General features: G+C 47.8%; 1 protein-coding gene across 1 annotated transcript in view; it reads right to left on the minus strand.

The window, feature by feature from the left end:
- GPSM1 (G protein signaling modulator 1) overlaps nucleotides 1-14,079 on the minus strand; it is a 57,138-nt gene extending 43,059 nt beyond the window's left edge. Inside the window, exons 1-5 of the mRNA XM_081178747.1 lie at nucleotides 13,923-14,079; nucleotides 5,694-5,915; nucleotides 4,304-4,439; nucleotides 3,393-3,535; nucleotides 1,299-1,422 (exon numbers count right to left, since the gene is read on the minus strand). Of these exons, the coding sequence (XP_081034873.1) occupies nucleotides 1,299-1,422; nucleotides 3,393-3,535; nucleotides 4,304-4,439; nucleotides 5,694-5,915; nucleotides 13,923-13,984 (687 nt within the window). The 5' untranslated portion in view covers nucleotides 13,985-14,079. The remainder of the gene's footprint in view (nucleotides 1-1,298; nucleotides 1,423-3,392; nucleotides 3,536-4,303; nucleotides 4,440-5,693; nucleotides 5,916-13,922) is intronic.
- Between the last annotated feature and the right edge of the window lie 1,230 nt (nucleotides 14,080-15,309).

Consider the following 15,309-nt stretch of genomic DNA (forward strand, 5'->3'; position numbering starts at 1 on the left):
GATGAAACAGGGAGGAGGAGAACCAGAGATACTACTCTGAACTCCTTGAAAGGAAAGGTGGGGTATAAATGCAATAAACAAATAATAATAAGACCACACATGAGTCAGTTGCATTTGTTGATTTTATCTCCACTTTCAATTGCCATCTCAAGCGAATTTGCTTTTCATTTGTTTGGGTGTGTTTAGTCGCATTTTGTATACAGAATTGTGTGGGGGTTTTTTTAATTGAAATTTTGGTGCCACAAAGGCAACTTAAAATGCAAGAAGCATAGCTAGAAACAATTTCAAAATCAACTAGATACAGGGTAATGAGACATCATAAAGGAATTTCTGTATATACAGGAAACCCACTTCAGATTTGAATCAGGTGAATTATAATACACTGGTTTCCTATTACTGCAGCTATTCCATTATTAATCGTTTCCCTACTTTCTTCATTACGGGAATCAGATGTTGATGGGTCAAAAAAATTAAGATGAATTTGTACAAGTCAGAATATTTGAACAATCTGGAATAGCATAAAAATTGTCATGTTTCTTTTGTCCCCTTGTTACTGCTCTTGAGATAACTCTTCTACTAACACACTGTATCATACCATTGGTTTAGGGATTTCCAGCTTCTGGTGGTGAAATGTTTTGTATTTAATCAGACATGTTTGCTGTTTGGAGATTTCATTTTACTTTTTTGAACAAGCAGTTTATAAATTTTATACATATTGTCACTTTTTGCTTTTAAAAGTTTTTTCACTTATAAGCTGCTTCGGTATGAAAGGGAGTAAAGGCAATGAATAGATAAAAGTTTCTCTCATAACGCTGCAGCTCATGGGCCTCCAGCGAAGCTGAATGTGGGAATCATAGAAGTGGAGAAGAGAGAAAAGGAAGGACTTCTTCAGGCAGCGCAGAGTTAAACTACAGAAGTCCCATATGAGGCTGTGATGACCACACACTTGAATGGCTTTAAAAGAGGACTGGACAAATTCATGAAGAAAGGGCTGGACGTAACTGAGATGTGGGTGTGTTGCCCAGCTCCCCTCCAAGACACCCTACAAAGGGAATGGTGAAGAGCCTCTGGGCTCTTCAGTTTGGGAGTTTTCAGCCAGTCCAGGCCAAGTTACTCTCTGCATGGATGAGGATTAGAAACATGCTTTAGAGAGAAAGAAAAACATTTTGGCTTTATTTTATGTTTGTAGTTTGACACTGAGATTCCCTGTCATCCGATCCCAGCATAGGGGCTGGAGGCAGATCAAGGGACCCACAGAATGAAAGGCTACCCCCCCCCAAAGCCCAACTGAATCTCACCTGTTTGTGGAAGATGATGGCTTTGCTGAAGTTGCCCAGCAAGTAGTGGCTGTTGCCTAGGTTGCCATATGCCCGGCCTTGGGCAGCTCTGTCCCCCAGCTCCTTCACAAGAGAGAGGTTCTTCCTGGAATCCCCCCCAAAAGGAAAATGTGTTGTTGTTGTTGTTGTTGTTGTTGTTTTGTAATCAATAAATTGGGGGGGGGGACGACGACAATGTGGAACTGGCAAAACTAACAGCAAAAATAGGAAATCAACATGACGGCCTATTCATGGGAGAATGGAAACCCTTGTTGCAATATCTAGAAAAAAATATCATAATCAGATGAAATCGCAAGCAGGATTTGAAATATGAGCAAGGGGAATGATAATATATAAAACAGAGTAATATGTTCTAGGTGAAGTGATTATTATAATAATGTACATAAATGGGATGGGATTAAGAGCAGCATGGAAGAAACGGCAGTTTAAAAGGGGAATGTATAAGAAATGTGAAATTTACAATTAAGGATTTTAAAGCTTAATAAAAATGTGACCCACACACAAAATCAATTGGGGACAAAACAGCAGAGTCATGAAAACAAAGGGATAGCAAGGAGCTCCAGAATGGGCGGCAAAATGGCACGTGCAATTCAATGTAAACAAGTGTAAAGTGATGTATGTTGGGGCAAAAAATCTCAGTTTCATGTACTTGCTCCAGGGGTCCAAACTGGAGGTAAAGGTAAAGTTAAAGGTAAAGGTAAAGGGACCCCTGACCATTAGGTCCAGTCGTGACTGACTCTGGGGTTGCGCGCTCATCTCGCTTTATTGGCCGAGGGAGCCGGCGTTTGTCCACAGACAGCTTCCAGGTCATGTGGCCAGCATGACTAAGCTGCTTCTGGCGAACCAGAGCAGCGCACGGAAACACCGTTTACCTTCCCGCTGGAGTGGTACGTATTTATCTACTTGCACTTTGACGTGCTTTCAAACTGCTAGGTTGGCAGGAGCAAGGACCGAGCAACAGGAGCTCACCCCATCACGGGGATTCGAACCGCCGACCTTCTGATCGGCAAGTCCTAGGCTCTGTGGTTTAACCCACAGCGCCACCCGCGTCCCTCCGAACTGGCGCTGCCAGACCAGAAACAAGAGCTTGGGGTCATAGCAGAGAGCTTGATGAAGATGACACACTGAGTGGTAAATTCCATGCTAGGGATCATTAGAAAAGGAACTGAAACTAAGCAGCCCGGATAATAATTCCATTAAACAAATTTATGAGGCGACCACATTTGGAATATACTACGCTATGTACAGTTCTAGTAGCCCCTTGTGAAAAAGATATTGCAGAATTGGAAAAGGTCCAGAAAAGAGCAATCAAAATGGTCCAGGGGATGGAATGATGACCCCCCTACGAGGAAAGGTCGCAGCATTTGGGCAGAAAGTTTATAAAATGATGTATAGCATAGGGAAAGCAGATATAGAAAAGTTTTCCTCTCTCTCTCCTAAGACTACAACTGGTGGACATCCAATGAAGCTGAATGGTGGAAGATTCAGGACAGATAAAAGTAAATACTTCTTAGTTAAACTATGGAACTCCCTCCCACAGGAGGCAGTGAAGGCCACTAACTTAGATGGCCTTAAAAAAAGAGTAGACAAATTCATGGAGGAGGAGAGGGCTGTCAATGGCAACCAGCCCCAATGGCAATGCTTTGCTTCCATGGTCGGAAGCACTGATGCTTCTGAACAGCAGTTTCTGGAAACCACAGGAAGGAGAGAGCTCTTGTGAGCAAATGGTGCTTGCTAGTTTCCCACAGGCAACAGTTCAGCCACTGCAAGTACAGTCTGGTGGACCAGATGGGTCATGGGCCTGATGCAGCAGGCTCTTCTGGTGAGGGGGCCATCCTCAAAGACTGAAGATCTCGCACTAAAGGGGGCATTGAGGCACAGCAGGGGAGCAACAAGGGGAGCATCTTTGAATGAAGTGAGGCTGAAAGAGAATGGGGCATTTTCACAAAGACTCTGCTGGACATCAGGTGCACTGGAGCTGCATTGGAGGGAGTTGGACTAGATGACAATTCTATAATTCTAGGCTCACTGCCTCAATAAGGGGTTGTCACTCACTCGTAAAATTCGGACGCCTTCTCCAAACTCTCCCGGACTTCCTCGGGCAAGTGGTTAGGCTCCTGGGGCAAGCTCCAAGACAGCTGCTTCCCTTTAGCGTGATAGACGTTCCCAATGTTGTACAACGCCCTCGCCTCTCCAACCTAGAAGAGGTGGGGGAGAAAAGGTATTCATGCTGCCTTGTGTTTCTCTCTTACACTGGTTGTGTAGACCAGGGTCCTCATCCCTGTTGATTTCAGCATGGATGCATAAGAAAAGCCCTGCTGGACCAGGTCAGTGGCCCATCCAGCCCAGCATCCTGTCCCCACAGTGGCCATCCAGATGCCCCAAAGAGAAGCCCCCAAGCAGGACCCGAGTGCAAAAGCAACTCTCCCACAGTTGTTCCCCATCTTCCGTATACATAGTCTGCTATCAAAAGAGAGAACCTTAAGGAGAGCCTGGCTGCTGGATCAGGCCACAGATGGGCCTAGTTAGCACAGCACCCTCCTCTCACAGTGACCAAATGCCCCGAAGAACCTGGAAATTGAGACAGACTGCCTCTGGAACTGGAGGTGAGCCTGGCTACTGCCAGATCAGGCTAATGGCCCATCTAGTCCAGCCTCCTGTCCTTACTGGCTAACCAGATGCTAACCAGATGCCCATTATGGAAAACTCACCATCAGAAACTGAGCTCAACAGCAGCACCCACCCCGACTTGTCATTCACAGGTAGACTGCCCCTGGGCATGGAAGCTCTGCTATCACTGTTGACATCGGTATAAGGAGCCATGATGGATCAGGCCAATGGAGGCCTTCACGGTGGCCACCCAGAAACCCCATAGGGAGCCCTGTGCAAGGAGGGCCCGAGGGCAAGAGCATTTCTCCCCTCTTGCGCCTGCCATTTCGTGGTGCTATTTTTTAGTGTGCGGGTACCTTGTCTCCCAGCTCCTGGGAGATGTCCAGGTGCCTCTGGCAACAGACCAGGGCCTCATCAAACTGGCCGAGGATCTTCAGCGTATTTCCCAGGTTGCCACTGGCTTTGGCTTCTCCGATGCGGTCCCCAGTGGTCCTGCGGAGAGAAAGCAGAAGGCGGTTCCGGGTGGCTCCACTCCAGCAAAGCCACAAAGAAGACCCAGGCTGGGAAGGGAAGGAATAAAGCACCCCAATGGGGCCCTGCCCTTCCCTTCCCTTCCCTTCCCTTCCCTTCCCTTCCCTTCCCTTCCTTCTGTCTCCTCCTGTCCTTTCTTCCCTTCCCTCTGACTATGTAACTGGTTTATAGCAACTCTCTCCCCCCCTGCAAATTGTAGAATAAAAAGTTAAAAACAGACATCGATTAACTATTGTGGAATATATATTTCACAAAATGTATACACAACGCTTGATTGTAAGGAAAACCCCCAAACCTGTTTACAAAAAGGTAAAACAATAAAAGTTGACACTACTAGACTTCAAAACATACAAAAAGATAAAATACTAAAACAGATTAAAATTTACACCCACTTTCCAAGCACCTGAATGTTTTCAGCAGGTGCCGAACGGAATACATTGAAGGTGCCTGCTGCTGATTTCGTAGGCAAATTACATGATCTTTGTATATTATATATATTTATTGTTGCTCTCACCACCACCACAAATGTCTATCCATTATTTCAAGGAAACTGAGCATAACAGCCAGTCCTAACTCTATAGGCAATATATACAGCCCAGAAGGGTAATCTAGTTCAACCCCCTGCAATGCAGGAAAGTTATAAAAATTATGCATGGTATGGAGAAATTGGACAGATAGAAGTTTCTCTGCCTCTTTCATAACACCACAACTCATGGTCATCCGATGAAGCTGACCATTGCCAGACAGATACTACAGAACTCCTTCCTGCAGGAGACAGTGATGGCCACCAACTTGGATGGCTTTAAAAAAGGGACTGGACAGATTAAAGGATGAAGAAGGCTATTGATGGATATTAGCCACAATGAAGGCAGCAATGTTCCTGAATACCAGTTGCTGGAGACCGCGGGAGGGGAGAGGTCTCGTGCTTGGATCCTGCTTGCTGATTTCTCCTAGAGGTAATTGTTCAGCCGTCATGGGAAAAGGATGCTGGCCTAGACGAGCCACTGGCCTGATCCAGCAGCCAGGTTCTTCTGACACTCTTATGGGGCCTCAAGAGCTCCAGAGACAGACTATCTAGATTCCTAGGTTGTTTGGGGTATTTGGCCACTGTGAGAACAGGATGCTGGACAAGATGGGCCATTGGATTGATCTAGTAGATCTTCTGATGTTCATAATGAGAGAATAAACACATCCTTCTGGCAGCAGGACACTTACCTAGCTAGGGTGAGATCATGTTTGTGGTATTCCAGAGCCTTGGAATACTCCTTCAGGTAGAAGTAGGCGTTGCCCAGCTGGCTATAGATGGCACTCAGTGTCTTCAGGTCCTCTGTTCCCACCTGAACAGCCGCTTCAAAGAAGGCCACCCCAGCTCTGAAATCCCCGGCTTTGCACAAACGCTCTCCTTCCAGAGCCACCTCCAAGCAAGAGGCTTCCATCCTATGGGGGCAAACATGTACAGCAAAGATATTATTATTATAATTCTTTATTACTAGAATTGTTTGGGTTTTTATCTTGTTTAAGTTTTTTTGTGCACTGACATTCAGATATTTCTGGAATATATATATATATATATATATATATATATATATATATATATATATATATATGCAGGTTTTGGTGTCTTCGGGTGTCTTCCCGTGTAAGAGTTGGGGTGTCTAGGCGACGTTTCGACGAGGTCTCACTCGTCATCTTCAGGCTGGTGCTTTCGGCTTCTTGTTACTAGAACAGAGCAGGATCTCAGTGTTTGAGTTCCTATAAATACTGTTGAGGGGGTGTGGTGTATAGCCTCCAACGTTCTGGGCAGAGAGGGAGTTCCCAGGTTAGTGTGCCTTTTCTTCTTTTGTTCCTTAATTACTTGAGGGATATCTTGAGTGATTTCTTGAGTGATATTCTGAGTACCACTTAGGAGGGTCATTAGGTGTGGATTAGTTGCTAAAGCTTTCGTGTCTTGACCTCTTGAGCTTGTGAAGAGTTTTTCTGAGAAGATGGCTGTACTGCACTTAGTTGTGCTCTGGCTTGGCTTCGTGTATAGGGGCGAGCTGTGGTTTTGTGCCCTGTGCCAGCCAGATCTGTGTGGAACATGGAACATCACCACAAGAGAATAATCATGGAAGCCATCGAGATAGAGAAACACCCTCACAACATGAACAAGCGTGACGACACGTCCCGCCTGCCAGACATCTGGAAATTAGCCCTCCCCACAAAAACCGACACCAGAACCAGAGACACACAGAACGCCATCTCCAATCAACCACACCAGACCCAAACCCAGACCCTCTCCACAGATAAAGTACAGACACCATCCAGTAGCCAAACCATAGTGGCACCTCCGGATGCTGCACCCCCCTGCAATCCCTACACAGATCTGGCTGGCACAGGGCACAAAACCACAGCTCGCCCCTATACACGAAGCCAAGCCAGAGCACAACTAAGTGCAGTACAGCCATCTTCTCAGAAAAACTCTTCACAAGCTCAAGAGGTCAAGACACGAAAGCTTTAGCAACTAATCCACACCTAATGACCCTCCTAAGTGGTACTCAGAATATCACTCAAGAAATCACTCAAGATATCCCTCAAGTAATTAAGGAACAAAAGAAGAAAAGGCACACTAACCTGGGAACTCCCTCTCTGCCCAGAACGTTGGAGGCTATACACCACACCCCCTCAACAGTATTTATAGGAACTCAAACACTGAGATCCTGCTCTGTTCTAGTAACAAGAAGCCGAAAGCACCAGCCTGAAGATGACGAGTGAGACCTCGTCGAAACGTCGCCTAGACACCCCAACTCTTACACGGGAAGATACCCGAAAACACCAAAACCTGCATATATATATATATATATATATATATATATATATATATATATATATATATGCTTTCGTAGATTTTCACGGGTACAGGAATGCAGGTTTTGGTGTCTTCGGGTGTCTTCCCGTGTAAGAGTTGGGGTGTCTAGGCGACGTTTCGACGAGGTCTCACTCGTCATCTTCAGGCTGGTGCTTTCGGCTTCTTGTTACTGAGATCCTGCTCTGTTCCAGTAACAAGAAGCCGAAAGCACCAGCCTGAAGATGACGAGTGAGACCTCGTCGAAACGTCGCCTAGACACCCCAACTCTTACACGGGAAGACACCCGAAGACACCAAAACCTGCATATATATATATATATACACACACACAAACCACTGCATATAAATGTATGAGAACAGCAGGTGAAAATTAAAGGATGATGAAAAAGCAAAACCATAAAACTGGAATGTAGAACAAGTCCAGTAGCACAGGAGTTAAAATAACCAAGTCTCAGGAAAGAATCACAGAATCTGGAAGTATCCCAAAGGTCATCTTGTCTAACCCTTGAAAATGCAGGAATATCAGCATATTTGATGACTGAGTCTTGTTCCAGATATACCAGGATTATGAAAAGGGTTGTTTTTAAAAATGATGGCATCACTGCATTATTTCATAAAATAATGCCAAATCATTTAAAAAGTGCCTGGAGGTTCTAGTCCTTATCAAAATCACAGTTAAGTGCAATTTTCTCTATTATCGCTTTAGTCCATTGTGAGTAGTCCCAAATGCCCAATGTCAGACTTTGGGCTTTTTTTTATTGAGTTCCCCTGACAATGTGCACTGCCAAGATCACATTATCAACATGTATAGATATTGACATTTGTGCCTTTTGATTAAAGGTGGTATATAAATTGAAGAAATGAAATGGTATGTTTTTACTGCTAACTCATTGCTGTCTTTTCCTTTTCACCTGCCGTTGTCTAAAACGCCTTTTGATTATCCGTCAGTGTGCATCGCTCTGAAAGCTCGTCCTTCAAGCAGAAAGGCAGGGTGTTAATTTTAAAAATAAAATAAATGGCAAATAAGGACTTCTAAGCACAGCAAAGAAAACACTGTTTATTGGGTGTCACATTAGCCAAAATCGATTAACCTCAACAAGCTGTGTTGATCAAACGCAGAGTTCACTGTTGAGTAACAGAGGTTGGCGCGAGATGGGGAATTGATTGATTGCAACCCCCATGGGGAAGGGAAATGGAGGAGGGTGCCTCAAGGTCACGGGAAAGGGGACTTACTTGCAAGCCATGTGTGGCCCAGAAGAGAAACTGCAGAAGGTCATCATTCAGATTCCAAACTGGATGGCTTTAAAAAAGGATTGGACAAATTCATGGAGAAGGGCATCAATGGTTACCAGCCCCAGTGTCTATCCTCCAGGCCCAGAGGCAGTCTATCTGGACTCCTAGGCTCTTAGGGGCATTTGGAAACTCTGAGAAGTGGATACTGGACTGGACGGCATTTTCTTAAGGATGCTGAAAATTGGTCCTCCAGCTTTCTGGTTACTCCCGAAAGCAGCCTCTGCAACACCAAGCAACCTCTGGGCCGCTCCTCCAAGTGTGAGGAATCAGAAGCTGTATTAGCTAACCACGGCAACCCAGAGAGTGGTGCCTGGGCTGGCTTCTGGCTGGGCTCAATCCATCCATGATGACAGCCCTCGCCAAGTCCGGCCGGCTGCCAGGGAGCTGCTCTTTTCATCTCGCCGGGAACACAGCGTCCAGGCCCTGTACATCCGTTTGCAGATCACATGGTCAGGATTTGCTCCAGATAATTACAGGGGGAGCTTCTCCTGTTCCTCTCTCTGAGGCACTCAGCTCCCACTTGGGTCTTTAATGGCAACCAGATGCTCAACAGACTTCGCTGTGCAAGCCTTCCTCCCTCCCTAGAGTTAGCACAGCCCTGCAAAAGGGGACAAAAGTCCTGGCTGCCTCACCTCAAACATGATAGGGTAGATCAATGGAAAACAGCCCAAAATCTTACACAGGGCCCTTGGAACCACTCACTATGGAATATAGCTATAATAGAGAAAATTACACCTAATTTGATATCAATGAGGACTAGAACCACCAGGCACTTTATACAGAGTTTGGCATTCTTTTAGGACATATACAGCTGACATTTCATTTTCAAGGCAACCTTCATCCCAAGCCTGGCAAATCTGGAACTAGACTTGGTAATCTCATAATGCTGATATTCCTGCATTACAGGGGGTTGGACTAGATGACCCTTGGGATCCTTTCCAATTCTATTATTCTTTACTGGAACTTTGCTACCTGTGCAACTTGACTCATTCTGCGTGCCTTATCGTTTTGTTTTTCCATCTTTTAATTTTCATCTGTTGTTATAATGGTTCTCTGTTTTACATACATTATGAAATGAAATAAGAGGATGGTGACAACAACAACAACAACAACAACAACAACAACAACAACAAGTGTTGCCAAAAGGCTTGGAGGGTCCTGGAAAATTATGTGCTCTTTTGGCAGGATTTTGTCTTATACAGTGGTACCTCGGGTTAAGTACTTAATTCGTTCCGGAGGTCCGTTCTTAACCTGAAACTGTTCTTAACCTGAGGTACCACTTTAGCTAATGGGGCCTGCTGCTGCCGCCGCGCCGCCAGAGCACGATTTCTGTTCTCATCCTGAAGCAAAGTTCTTAACCTGAGGTACTATTTCTGGGTTAGTGGAGTCTGTAACCTGAAGCGTATGTAACCTGAAGCGTATGTAACCTGAGGTACCACTGTATGTCACAAGTAGCTGTGATTTAGCTGTGATTCCTGCATTGCAGAGTGCTGGACTGTTCTGGGGTTCCCTCAACTCTGCAAGTGGATGACTCTATGACCTCAGAAGGTGGCGAACTCTCCTTCATTGGAGATCTCTAAAAAGAGGTTGGACGCTTTGGTCGTGATTCCCTGCATTGTGGGGCATTGAACTAGATGAGCTTTGACGGGGGGGGGGGGGTGTTCCTTCCAACTCTACACTCTGTGGTTCTAAATACAGACACAGAGGACACCCTCTCCACAGTACAACATTAAATTTAGTTCAGCCAATGGCCTTGAGTCCTCTCTCACCCTAATAGGAAGTCTCTCCCAGATATCACACACTGCTTTTTTTGCACTTCTTTTTCCTCCCCATTGCATTTGTTGGATTTACGTCAACAGATTCATGGGACTGTAGAACTGGAGGGTCATCTAGCCCCACCCCCTGCAACGCAGGGGTAAACTCATAAAGATAAGAGAAGGGAAATACGAAACTCCAGACAAACTGAAGTTGACAGAGTCACCCTGTTGACCCTTTCCCAGCCGGCCAAATTCTGACAAGAGCCTGTCTTCTGTCCACATTTCTTAAAGACACTATTGTTTCTCTGATGCTGCCACCATGCTTCTGGGAATGCTCCTCTGCCCACCCTGTGCATCTGTCCCCCGGAATCCCATAATGCCATCTCTGTTCCCAGCTCGGATGAGTGGCCTGCATGTGTTTGCTTCACTCTTCTTTGTTTAAATCGTGCGAAGATTTGCATCCGGCTTCGTGCAAGCTCCTTCAGAAGCTGTTCAATACGAAAGAGATGTGGAAGGATCTGGAAAGGGCTTGGGGGTGGGAACAGCACCAATGCAAACAAGAGGAACTTAAGGCCTGCTGGATCAGGCCAATGGCATCCTTTCTTCACAGTGGCCAAATACACCATAGAACCTAGGAATTCAGTTAAGCTGCCTCTGGACCTGGAGGTTCCAAAAGAGCAGAACCCTACTGGATCAGGCCAGTGGCCCATCTACCCTCACATCCTCTCCGCATAAGTGGAGGACCAGATGGCCATTATGGGCAGCAGGATTCAAGCACAAGAGCAACTCTCCCCTCCTGCAGTTTCCAACATCTGGGATCCTGGCAAGCACTCACAGATAGCTTTCTCCTCTGTGAATCTGCCTAATCCTCTTTTAATGCCACCCAAGTTGGTGCCCATCACTTCCTCCTGCAGGAGACAGTTCCGTAATTTAACTATGTGCTGCGTGAAGAAGCCCTTTCTTTTATCTGTCCTGAAAGCCATTAAAAAACCCATCTATATTTTTTAAAAACACACACACATACAGACACACAATCAGATAAGTAACTCACATCCCATGATGGAACACCGTTGGCCCAAAACTATGGAACTTCCTCCTGCAGGAGGCAGTATGGCCTCCATCCTGGATGGTTTTAAAACAGGATTAGGTAATTTCTTGGAAGAGGCGAAGGCTGTCAAGGCTACTAGCCGCAATGGCTATTGTCTGCCTCCAGAGTTAGAAGCAGTGATGCTTCTCAGCAGTTGCTGGGAAACGCAGGAGAGGAGTGTTGCTCTTGTGCTCGGGTCCTGATTGCAGGTTTCCCCAGGCAACTGTTCAGCCACCGTGAGGACAGGATGCTGGACTGATCCAGCAGACTCTTCTTTAAAAAACTCCCCTCGCCCCCCCCCCCCCGTAATTATTTTTCTGTTTAAAGGGGAGCCAGGAATTATAACAGGAGAGAGAAATATGCTCCAGTACCAGGCAAGCATTGCATGGGGCCTTGGGGATCATGGACTCTCCTCTCCTAGCAAATCTTGTAAATCCAGAAGCTGCCTCACTGCAGGTCCCTGGAATGAACCCTGTAATTTTATTTTTGCTAAGTAGAGGATTGCAAAGGAAAAGGAAACACTGGCCCCTTCCAAAAGTGGTTGCTCGCCTCCGTTCCCGCCTGACATTCTTCTCCCCCCCCCCCCGAGGAGCCCACGTTCTAGGGACCAGGTTCCAAATCCAACATGGTTGTGGTTTCTGGGCTTTGGGGTGGGGCAGCAAAGCAGCTTGTGGCCCAGAGAAACAGCTGCCTGATACAGCAGCGAGGTAGTAGCCCTGGTCTAGGCTTCTCTGGCCATGGCAAATGGCTTCCAAATGGCACAGGAACGCAGGCCGTTGACTCATTCTGACCTAGAAGGGCTGTAGCTCAGTGGCAGAGTATCTGTGCTGCATACAGAACACCCCAGGTTCTGATTTCTTCAGAACTATGAGGACTAGGACTTCACCCAGAGAGCTGCTGATGGTCAAAGTAAGTAATGCTGGGCTTCCTATGCAAATGAGCATTTCCTGCTCTGGCCGGCAGCATCAACAGCTCTCCGGGGTTCCAGGCAGAGAAAAAGAGAGGGAAGAGGTGACATGGCAGAGGGCAAGCAAGGCTATCAATGGATACTAGCCACAATGGCTATGCTCTCTCTACCAACCCCCCTTGCAGGGTGGTCTTACCTTGGACCCAGACCCAGCACCCAAGGCCTTTTTAGAAATCCTGGAGTTCCACTGCAATACACAATTAAAGCACACCCCAGCATTTCTGACTCTGCAAAATCAGGCCCTTAATCATCATGGAATCATGGAGCTGAAAGGGACACCCAAGGGTCATCTAGTTCAACCCCCTGGAATGCAAGAATCACAGATATACACCTGCAGTTTTTCTGAGGCCTTGCCAGCACTAGACATTTAAAGCAGGGTTATATACCATTTTAAACAGCTCCTCCCCCCAAAAAAAGAATCATGAGAACCGTTGTTTGTTCAGGGGTTTTGAGTTCCCAGTGTGGTTTAATTCTTCCCCAGGGAACTCTAGGTTCTGCAGCTCTGGGACGGGTATGGGGGAATCTCCTAAGAACTCTCAGCACCCTTAAACTACAATTCCCGGGAGTTTTTAGGGGAAGCTGTCTTAAAGTGGTATTGCAGCACTTTAAATGCAGGTGCAGCCTATGACTCCAGGATCTCATTAGGACATCCTAAGAAAAAGTCAAGCACCTCTGGATCCCCACTGCTGTCCAGCCCTGCTTCACCCAATTTATTTTGGGGGTCACCGTGGGCTGCAAAGCATCCCCAGTGGTGCACCCATAAGCTAGGGTGTCAAAGGCCCCTATGTTTCCTGTTTAATTCAGTCCTTTATTTGGAACCATGAGGACTAGAACTTCACTGTACTTTTCAGAGGAAGGGCTGAGCACGCCCCACTGCCTGAAACTCTTGAGAGCCACTGCCAATCTGTGTAGTAGACTACACTGAGCTAAATGGGACGGCAGTCTGGCTCGGTAGAAGGTGCAATCCTTCGTTCCTGTTTAATTCATCCCAGGAGAAGCAGAACCTTACTTTATATTTTTGGGAGGGGGGAAGAGTTTCCTCTGCCCGAAACTCCGGATAGCTGCTGCCAGTGAGTGCTGGAACCTGCAGCGGTCCGACTCGGCAGACCCTCGGCTACCTATTGCAGCCAGCAGCAGAGTTCCTAGGGAAACTAGATGACACTTCCCTCCACACACCCCAAAAGGAAATAGACCAATTTCCTAATAATGGCTGAGAACCACGCAGAGAGCACGCGAGATGCAGACGGTCCTGGGGTTAGGGAGACCCAGCAGAGGGGAAACGGGGAGGGGGCTGCCTCCAGCCCGGAGGGCGAGGGAGGCAACCTTCTTTCCTGGAAAACCTCCCAAGGCCCGAGCGGGGAGGAGCCCCATGCCTCCTGGAACCCGGCAAGCTTTCGCCCCTGAACGCAAAGCGCTGAGGGGGGCAGCGAAAAGGAGGAAGAGGAGCCCCTCGCCTCGCCTCGCCTGTCAGTCCAGCCCCCACTCTGCCCTACCTGGAATGCAACCTCTTGTCGGGGGGCTCCGGCAGGGCGTTCTCGGGGGCCAGCAGGGACATTGCTGCGGGAGGGCAGGCAGGCGGGCAGGGGCGGGCAGCGCCTCCTCCGCCTCCAGCCGGCCGGCAACGGCGGCTCACCCGGACCCCCGACTCCGTGGAGGCAGGGCGACCCGCCCCCGGCTCTGACGTCAACGCCCACCTCTCCGCCCGCCCGCCCGCCCGCCTGCGCGCTTTCGCGGGAGGGCGGGTGCTTATGTCTCCCTGCCTCAAATACAGAAAGTAAGCTTAAGTGTAACGTTGAAGTTGGGGGCGCTGATTGACGCAGGGCTATATTCCCCACCACCACCCCGAGCGCCAAAAAAAAAAAAAAAAAAAAAAAAAAAAAATCCTCTTGGGTCATGAGGACTGGAAACTTGTCTTGAATTTAAAGGACTTGATTCCTTTGCAACGTCTTTCCCATTCTACCCCATCTCCGGGTTTGGATTTAAAATATAAATATTATGAAGGTCCCACTGACGCCACGGGGCGCCCTCCTTCGGGGGGTCGCCTAGAGCACCCTCATTTCCGGTATCTTGGTCGCTGTTGGAACGAAACGGTCTCGATCCACGGGAAGGGGATTGTTGTCCAGCCTCCTCCCACCTTTCTGTGCTGGGAGCATCTACGCGAGAGAAGTGACTCCGCTTGGAGCAACGGCCATAGCCTGCTGTACTGCTGATCGCACAGGGACCTCGCCGCAGGTAGCCGCCGTTTCCCCAGCCTGGGCCAGCTAGGATTCCTGCCTTGGCGGGTCCCTGCCCACCCTACAGTTCTGTGATTTTGTGGTCTCCGAAAGTGGTGGACTCTCCCTCACTGTAGGTTTCTAAGCAGAGGTTGGATGGCCACCTGTCAGGGATGCTTTAGTTGTGGCTCCTGCGTTGCAGGGCTAGATGCCCCTTAGGGGGGGAAACCCACAAGCAGTATTTGAGCAGGAGAGCCCTCTCACCTCCTGCGATTCCTAGCAGCTGGTATCCAGAAGCATTGCTGCCTCCAACCTTGGAGGCAGAGCATAGACAAAGTGGGCCGTCAATAGGTAAAGGTAAAGGGACCCCTGACTATCAGGTCCAGTCGTGACCGACTCTGGGGTTGCGGTGCTCATCTCGCTTTATTGGCCGAGGGAGCCGGCTGTGGCCAGCATGACTAAGCTGCTTCTGGCGAACCAGAGCAGCGCACGGAAACGCCGTTTACCTTCCTGCCGGAGCGGTACCTATTTATCTACTTGCACTTTGATGTGCTTTCGAACTGCTAGGTGGGCAGGAGCAGGGACCGAGCAACGGGAACTCACCCTGTCGCGGGGATTCGAACTGCCGACCTTCTGATCAGCAAGCCCTAGGCTCTGTGGTTTAACC

The sequence above is a fragment of the Podarcis bocagei genome (genome assembly GCF_964188305.1).
Source record: "Podarcis bocagei genome assembly, chromosome: Z".
In the NCBI taxonomy this organism is placed as follows: domain Eukaryota; kingdom Metazoa; phylum Chordata; class Lepidosauria; order Squamata; family Lacertidae; genus Podarcis; species Podarcis bocagei.